Source organism: Oculina patagonica, unplaced genomic scaffold (genome assembly GCF_052425735.1).
Source record: "Oculina patagonica isolate OP01 unplaced genomic scaffold, crgOcupat unplaced15, whole genome shotgun sequence".
NCBI lineage: Eukaryota > Metazoa > Cnidaria > Anthozoa > Scleractinia > Oculinidae > Oculina > Oculina patagonica.
Window position 1 is genome coordinate 24919 of NW_027557518.1, and position 9531 is coordinate 34449.

The 9531-nt window shown below is 38.9% G+C and overlaps 1 protein-coding gene across 1 annotated transcript; it reads left to right on the plus strand.

Annotated features, from left to right (window-relative positions):
- Window positions 1–409: 409 nt before the first annotated feature.
- LOC144639917 (adenosine receptor A3-like) lies at window positions 410–1339 on the plus strand. Its single transcript, XM_078499180.1, has one exon. The coding sequence runs from the start codon at window positions 410–412 to the stop codon at window positions 1337–1339; it is 930 nt and encodes a 309-aa protein (XP_078355306.1).
- Window positions 1340–9531: the final 8192 nt, after the last annotated feature.

Sequence of the window (9531 nt, forward strand, 5' to 3'; positions counted from 1 at the left end):
ACTGCCTCGTCATCTCACTGGTAACTCGTTAAACCTCCTGTGATGATAAAGCTGGTGCTTTTAAGAGCTGGCCTCTTGTAAAGGAAAGATGTCTAACTCCACTAGAAATTGACACAAAATAGCCTTCAAACACAGCCTTGTTGCAGCTTGCTCACGGTGATAGGCTGGTTTGAATTTATTCAGTTTAAACTATAATAGACGCCAAGCTGTCTGCTCATGTATCAGTTTCCTGTCAGGTAAAACAATTCCCTTATCAATATTTCAGTTCTCTCTATGTAAAATGCCACCGACCGGCTATCATGCAGCCTAGACACAGATACTGCTTCGGCGAGTTACTGGTGACTCGTTACAAGAAAAGACTTTCTACCATGCCTTACGATGCTTTTATGAGCTAGACTGTCAAGGAAAGATGTCTAACTCCACTAGAAACAGCCAAACGCTTGAAGAATTCATTTGCTCGACAAATCCAGACAATAAGCCTGCAGTAATATTCCTTTCAGCTTTCAACTTCCTTTTTTCCATCATTGCTTCCATTGGTAACATTTTGATTCTGACTGCCCTTCAAAAGCCGTCGACTTCTCTCCATCCTCCATCGAAAGTTCTGCTGCGTTGTCTAGCTACATCAGATCTCTGTGTTGGCATCATTTTACAACCAATGGTCGCCATCCTGTTTGTCTCTGTTGCAAACGAAAATTGGACTCTGTGTGGCCCCATCTTAGGCATAAGCTTTCTGTTAGGTGTAGTTCTCTTCGGGGTGTCTCTGTTGACATTAACGGCAGTGAGTGTGGAAAGGCTTCTCGCTTTCTTGTTGGGGTTACGTTTTCGACAAATTGTAACTGTTAGGAGAACTGTTGCTGTTACAGTTTGTTTTTGGGTCATAAATTTCGTTATCGCCGCGTGGTGTTTTTGGAATTATTTTGTCTTTCTGTGGTACGGATGTGTGCTGATACTTACATGTGTATTAACCTCTACCTTCACTTACACCAAGATCTATGCCGATCTTCGCCGTCACCAAACAAGAGTGCAAGACCAATCTTCCCAAACACAACAAAACCAAGGGGAAGTTCCACTGAACATTGCTCGATACAGAAAGACCCTTTCTAGTTCACTGTGGATACAGTTTACATTACTGGCGTGTTACCTTCCTTATTGTGTTGTAACAGCATTAGCAACCTTCACCGGTTTAACGCCGCCTCTTGTCCTAGGCTGGAGATTGACAGCATCTGTTGTCTTCCTCAACTCGTCTTTGAACCCTTTCCTTTACTGTTGGAAGATCGCAGAAGTGAGACAAGCGGTGAAAGACACAGTCAAACAACTGTTCTGTTGTTCATCAAGTTAGATATCGCAACAATTGACATCGGGCCATCCTACAAGTACAATTGTGTTCGAGACGAAGTATTTACATTATAAACACGTTAAATATTTTTCCACTTGGGTGGAAACTCTGAAATAATACTATGCAGAGGAATAATTTGTGAAATACTGTCGCGTTGGGATAAGGAACAACAACAGCGAATGGAATTGCATATGGTTGGGAAATCTGGCCATGGGAAAAAGCTAACAACAATCCTCCATTGCGCGCGAGTAATCTACATCGGCGATAAGTTTGGATCCCTTTTCCACGAAATATTTTTAAATTACACTGTGTAAGTAAGAAAAAAGAGATTTGTTCGTTCTGCGTGCTTTTGAAGAACTGATAACATTGTATTATAAAGCGACTTAAGAAAGGGAACAAGTATACTAGTTAAATTCCGGAGAGAATGGACACTCTTGGGTAAAATGCCGGCATTACCCTTTTTACTCTAGAAAATAAAATAAAGAAATGCAAATCAGCAAGCATTTAATTTAACTGTATGTCACGTCGCAAAATTTTACTTAAAAAATCGTTTATTTTGTTAAGTGTCTCATTCTCGGTACCAGTGACTGGAACCGAAACAATGGAACTCTAGGCTACATCTGTAAGCAATCTCATTTGGCAAATGATTGCTATTTCCTATATTCTTGGTTTTGTAGCAGCGAAACACATCTTAGAATTGAAGTTTAAAAATGAGATAAAGACAGCTAGAGGATGTTTTCGTATTTGTAACATAAATGCTAATCTGGCTTTGTTAAAAGCAGATGATGGTTTAAGAGAGAAGTGAACTTTTTAATTAGTACCCTTGACATGCAATTACTAAGAGATCCCATGTTTAGAAAAGGTTTACCAATGGGATAAAAGATAACTCTGAGGGCAATAAATGAACAGAAAATGTTCTAGTCGCCAGCCAATCATATTGTCGCTCTCTTCCAAAACACATCTGTAACTTAAAATATTGCTGTTAATAAGTTTCTTTCTGTTTATTCAGGCTATTAGTTAATAGTCATGATTTTCTATAGGTAAAAGCATGTAATAGATATGAACGGTTTTACTAAACGAAGCAGATGTTCTCATGCTCTTTGTTCTACCTGTTAAACCAGCCGACGCCTCCAACATGTAAATACTACCTAATAATATTATCAGCGGCATACACGTCAAACGAAAAAATAAAAGACATTATTTTTCAAAAGGAAATAATTCGATGTTGACAAAAATTGAATGAAAAGGTACTAGTTGAAGCATTTGTCATGTTTCTGTTAAAGAGTCTAAAATGAAAAATCATTAGTTTTGAATTTTACTTAAAGCTGATTTCCAGTCCGTACTGCGCAGACTCGGGGTTTGTTTTCGTTTTTGTTTTGAATTCGTTAAAACGTTGCACTTCGTTGACAGCATACATGAAGTGTTTTTAGTCCGCCATTACAGTTCGCTTCATTCAAGAATTTCCGTTGAGCTGAAACGTCGGTTTGAAATAGCGTCAAGGTTCTTCTACTTGTTATTATTTGTTCTGCAAGGATATCTGGCGTTATTAATGAAGAAACAGGTAAGTTTGTCACGTAATTTTTAGTTTTGCTTTGTTTGTGAGGCTCACATAAACATTGCAGCCGAGATTGCGCAGTACGGACTGTAATTCATCTTTAATTAACCAAAACTGCCAAAACTAAAATACGAAATCTATCACAATCTTCACAAATCATGACATCATTTTATGCGTGTCTAATCTTTATACCGTAAATTCTATCACACAATGCTAACATAATCATTTTGCTCCCTTTCTCTGTCACCATTTCTCAAAAAGCCCGCAGCATTGGCATCTACGCATGCTCTGTACCCTTCACAGTGATACGCTGAGAACATCCGGAATGTGAAGAACTGATTGGCAGTGCAGTGCTGTGGAAAGACGTTACAACATATCTTGGACAACCCCTGACAAACTTGTCGATGACAGCACTCGCAGCAACAGAGAGTCAAGTTATTGACTTCATCTTGTGTGAAAAACACACCGTCGGGTGCATCGAAAGGATGTACATTGGTTAAACGTTTTCCATCCATTTCGTCGCTGACGCCATGTTGCGGATCTCTTGGTACGATAAGTAGCTGGATAAGTAGAATTTCTCCTTCGCCTTCTTCACCAAATTCATCGCTTTGGTAACGAACCTTGAATCTGAAAGAGCAACACAGGGAGAATTTACAAACGGGATAATTTAAAGATATATAAATATTTTGTACTCTGCATTGATATCGGAAAACATTTAAGCAGGATGGGAGAAAGAAAGCGTGTATTTTACTTGTTTTCTGTTCTATTTGTTGACTATTTTTCTAGATAGCAAGACTTGTGGACAATGAAGAGACTCTCTTACCGAATTCGTGTTAACTCTCAAGGAACTGTTTTAATTTCTCAAGGGAATACTTTTCGCTGGGGGCCATAAAAACGTCACTCAATAGGACTGCGTCACCACTTCCGATACCGAAGTGTTATCTATTGTTTGTGTTCTGTTTTTTCGATTTGATGCGTGTGTTAACTATGGAAAGGCGATGACCTCAACAAAAGAAAAAGGTACAAGGCGGGTAATTTCGTTGGCCCTGTCCGCGTCAGACTACAGTCTATAATTTTTTCCATTTTCACGTGTCGCTCGTCATCTAGCCTTTGCAAATTAAAGATAGGTATTTTTCAAAGAGGGAGGCGCAGTGGCCTAATGGTTAGCACGCTCGCCTCCGAGTCGAACGGCCCGGGTTCGAGGCCTGGCCGGGGCGCTGCGTTGTGTTCTTGGGCAAGACACTTTACTCTCACATTGCCTCTCTCCACCCCAGGTGTATAAATGGGTACCGGCGAATTTACTCCCATTACAGAAAATTGAAATTAACTAATATAATTCCTCGAGTTACAATGCATTACTTAAATAAACTTATTTATTAATTACTTTTTCCATCCTGATAATATTTTCAAATTTGACCTTTGTACTCTTGGATTTTTAAGCCGGGTAAATTGCCTGTACACAGAGATTAACTAGAATACGTTTCTTTAAGTGGAAAACTTCATTAAGATTTACTCGTGATTGTCAGGTTGCCTGTAATCTCCATTTAGCAACGAGGGTACTTCTCGTAAATGGGTATGGCAACCTTAAATTCGTGAACGTTATTCATGAAGTCCATTTGGGTACGTTTCCTCTAAACCAACCTCACGTATAAAGCTAAATTTCAACTTATGCCACCCTATCTCAATCCGTAAGCTAGTACTTGAAATTGGTTTTATACAAGCGTATTCTTTTACGGGAAGAGCGACGTACCAGATGGTCTATCAAATGAGCCGCATCACAGAGCTGGAGTTTATATTAACTTTCTTCTCCTTAGGACTAACAGGATTCTTCCTGATGGGGTGGTAGATGGTTTCCATGGGGTGGTAAATGGACCACCCCGAACTTACGAAACCAAATTGTACGTGTCAGCGTAAAGGTTAGTCTGGGGACAGGGTATAACACACAAGCTTATGCCATTGAATATTCGATCACTTCGCACTATCTATGTAATTGAGGCTTGTTTTGCTGCCGGAATAAGGATGGGGCGGCAAGGACATTACATGTGAAGCTTTAGCGTTTTCCTCACAGATTTAGCTCAGTATTATTTTGCAACGAGCTCATTCCATAGCAAGTACAACGGAAAGGACTAGACTATTATTGTTATAATGAGATGCAAAAGATATAGCGCTCTTCGTTTGGATTCGTTGTATACAAAATTTAGCTTTGAAATAAATATGAAGTCAAGAAATGGTGATAAAACGCAGCCTGATTTATGGAGGGTTAACGAACACGTCCATGGACTGGGTCCTCCGGGGTGACTCGTGGAGCTAGGAGTATGGCTCCTATACTAAATTCTGATTGGTCATTTCGTAAACTTCATAATTAATGGATTAAAAAACTAAAAATAATTAAGCGCTAACAGAAAAGTAAGCCGACCCGTAATTGTCCAGGTTTATTAGTAAAAAAGCGGTTAAAGAACAATTGATGACTGACCGCATATAATTTGTTTCTTCGCCAAAGCAGATAGACGTTTTAATAAAATACCTCCCTTAACAAAATAATATCAGTCTTGCATGGGTTTTTGCCTTATGTTTTCGGTTTTAGTTAAGCATCGTTTGATGTTTATTTTTACTCGACTGCGGTTATTTTTAATCCCTTCATTTACATATTAATTGTAGCAGTCGTATTTGTGTTAGCCTTGTCAAATTACTCGTCAAAGAACTTAAAAGCTATGAAAAATCATAATCAGCCACAAGGTAATTTTATAAACATGAAAGATAAAGTTAATTCGTACGCGGTTTAATATCTAGCAGTTATAATCTGCCCGTGTGCAAAGTGTCCAAACCAAAGACAGTCACAAGATAAATATGTCAAATCCTAATGGGTCATTATGGAAAACTCACAGTTAAAACGTCAGAACTGATTGCTGCAAATTGTTCTCGGGTACGTTGAAGAGTACGATGTTTACATGGCTTGGCTTAACGTCAACTCACTGCATACAGGGAATTAAAGCTGATTATACCTGATTATGCAGATACGCAAGCACGTTTTAGGCACAGGGGGGGGGGGATACTCCCAGAATTTTAGGATAGGGGTGTGCCGCCTAGGTTCTTAAACCCTGACCCTATTTAAGGATAAAGAAAGCGAAAATTGATACCCTTTTTAAGGCCCAAGACCGAAAAATTACACCCTATTCAAGGGGAGGAGAAGCTTTCCGCGACGACCCAAATAACGGCTAACTGCGCACTGCAAGACACAAATCTTTATAAAATCGCTTTACTAATACCTGAACAGAAAATTCAGTTCCAAGATACCTTTTTTTCGTTTAGCTGGACGTTTATTTTATCTAATAGAATATAGGTACCCTATCTAAGGATCACACCGAGAACAAATTGCCAAAAGGAGCAAAAATGATACCCTATTTAAGGACCGAGAACCTCAAAAACCATACCCTATCGGGCGGCACATACCTATATAGGCCACATATGGGAGTACCCCCCCCCCCCCCCGGGGGTTTTAGGCGGGGTTTTACGTGAAGGCCGTTTTTCCAACGCTTAATATGGGTTTAACAGAATATCTCGTTCACGTTTCAAGGAATCCGAAAACGCTTCACTCATCCCATATATCTATGTTTTGAGGTATTTTGTAAACTTTGGGTGATTTTGGGGAATTTTGGAGAGGAGATAGTTTTTCTTAAAGGATTGATAAAATTTAGAGAAAATTATAACAAATATTGGAGATTTAAGGTAATTTTAAAATACCGGTATGTAGTTAAAAATTGATAGACGGACACCAGACAGTCCCACTGACAACCTGGAGTGCTCTTGCGTGGGGGTCAACTGTCTGGTGATGTTTAATTTTTTTTCTTCTTCAATCTCTTCTTTTAACCTCTTGAAATTAATTTCATTCAAATTCAGGAGGAACCCCACCTTAATATAGGGTATTTTATTATTTTTGTTGTGTTCTTGGGCTTCACTGCAGCTTCATCTTGCTGTGTCATTTAACTTTCCCTGTTCTTTAACTTCCCGTGTTTTTCAACTTCCTGTGTGTCTTCTGATACAAAGTAAACTTCAAACACGGTCTTCTTGTAGCTTGTCCAGCTGCCTTTCCAATGTATCAGTTTTCCTTTTAAATCAAACGATTCCCTGGCACCCAGCCAGCTATCATGCTGTAATACAACGTTTAAGAAATCTGGCCCGGATACTGCCTCGTCATCTCACTGGTAATTCGTTAAACTTCCTGTGATGATAAAGCTGGTGCTTTTAAGAGCTGGCCTCTTGTAAAGGAAAGATGTCTAACTCCACTAGAAATTGACACAAAATAGCCTTCAAACACAGCCTTGTTGCAGCTTGCTCACGGTGATAGGCTGGTTTGAATTTATTCAGTTTAAACTATAATAGACGCCAAGCTGTCTGCTTATGTATCAGTTTCCTGTCAGGTAAAACAATTCCCTTATCAATATTTCAGTTCTCTCTATGTAAAATGCCACCAACCGGCTATCATGCAGCCTAGACACAGATACTGCTTCGGCGAGTTACTGGTGACACGTTACAAGAAAAGACTTTCTACCATGCCTTACGATGCTTTTATGAGCTAGACTGTCAAGGAAAGATGTCTAACTCCACTAGAAACAGCCAAACGCTTGAAGAATTCATTTGCTCGACAAACCCAGACAATAAGCCTGCAATAATATTCCTTTCAGCTTTCAACTTCCTTTTTTCCATCATTGCTTCCATTGGTAACATTTTGATTCTGACTGCCCTTCAAAAGCCGTCGACTTCTCTCCATCCTCCATCGAAAGTTCTGCTGCGTTGTCTAGCTACATCAGATCTCTGTGTTGGCATCATTTTACAACCAATGGTCGCCATCCTGTTTGTCTCTGTTGCAAACGAAAATTGGACTCTGTGTGGCCCCATCTTAGGCATAAGCTTTCTGTTAGGTGTAGTTCTCTTCGGGGTGTCTCTGTTGACATTAACGGCAGTGAGTGTGGAAAGGCTTCTCGCTTTCTTGTTGGGGTTACGTTTTCGACAAATTGTAACTGTTAGGAGAACTGTTGCTGTTACAGTTTGTTTTTGGGTCATAAATTTCGCTATCGCCGCGTGGTGTTTTTGGAATTATTTTGTCTTTCTGTGGTACGGATGTGTGCTGATACTTACATGTGTATTAACCTCTACCTTCACTTACACCAAGATCTATGCCGATCTTCGCCGTCACCAAACAAGAGTGCAAGACCAATCTTCCCAAACACAACAAAACCAAGGGGAAGTTCCACTGAACATTGCTCGATACAGAAAGACCCTTTCTAGTTCACTGTGGATACAGTTTACATTACTGGCGTGTTACCTTCCGTATTGTGTTGTAACAGCATTAGCAACCTTCACCGGTTTAACGCCGCCTCTTGTCCTGGGCTGGAGGTTTACAACATCTGTTGTATTCCTAAACTCTTCTTTAAACCCTTTCCTTTATTGTTGGAAGATCGCAGAAGTAAGACAAGCGGTGAAAGACACAGTCAAACAACTGTTCTGTTGTTCGTCAAGTTAGATATCGCAACAATTGACACCGGGAATTCTTCCAAGTACAATTGTGTACGAGAAGAAGTATTTATCTAACCAACACGTTAAATATTTTTTCACCTTGGTAGCAACTCTGAAATAATACTTTACAGAGGAATAATTTGTGAAATATTGTCGCACTGGGATCAGGAACCCTCTTCAACTAGCAACAACAACAGCAAATGGTATTGCATTTGGTTGGCAAGTCTGGCCATGGGAAAAAGCTGACAACAATCCTCCATTGCGCGCGAGTAATCTACAACGATGATAAGTTTTATTTGGATCCCTTTTCCATGAAATAGTTTTAAATTACAATGATCGTCTGTGTATCAAGTGAGGAGACAGCTTTGTTCGTTTTGTTTTTTTGAAGAACTAGTAACATTGTATTATAAAGCGACTTGTAAAAGGGAACTAGTATACTAGTTAAATTCCGGGGAGAATCGACATTCTTGGGCTAAATGCTGCCATTATTCTCTATACTTTAGTAAATAAAACAAAGAAATGCAAATCAGCTTGCGTTAAATTTAACTGTATGTCACGTCGCAAAATTTCACTTAAAAATCGTTTTTTTTTTAAATGACTCATTAAGAATATGGAACTCTAGGTTACATCTGTAAGCAATAAATTTTATCATAGGCCAAATGTTTACTATTTCTGATATTCTTGGTTTTCTAGCAGCGAAACATATGTTAGAATTGAAATTTAAAAATGAGATAAAATCTGATAGAGGATGTTTTCATATTAGTAATATAAATGCTAATCAGACTATGTTAAAAGCAGATGATGGTTCAAAGAAAAAGTACACTTTTTAATAAGGACCCTTCATGACAGTAAGTTGACATGCAATACTAAGAGATCCCATGTTGAGAAAAGGTTTACCAATAAGATTAGAGATAACTCTGAGAAAGAATTACTGAACAGGAAATGTTCTAGTCGCCAGCCAATCATATTGTTGCTCTCTTCCAAAACACATCTCTAATTTAAAATATTTCTGTGAATAACTTTTCTCTCTATTTATTCAGGCTATTAGTTTTTTGTCATGATTTTCTACCTGCAAAAGCATGGAATAAATATGAACGGTTTTACTAAACGAAGCAGATGTTTTCCC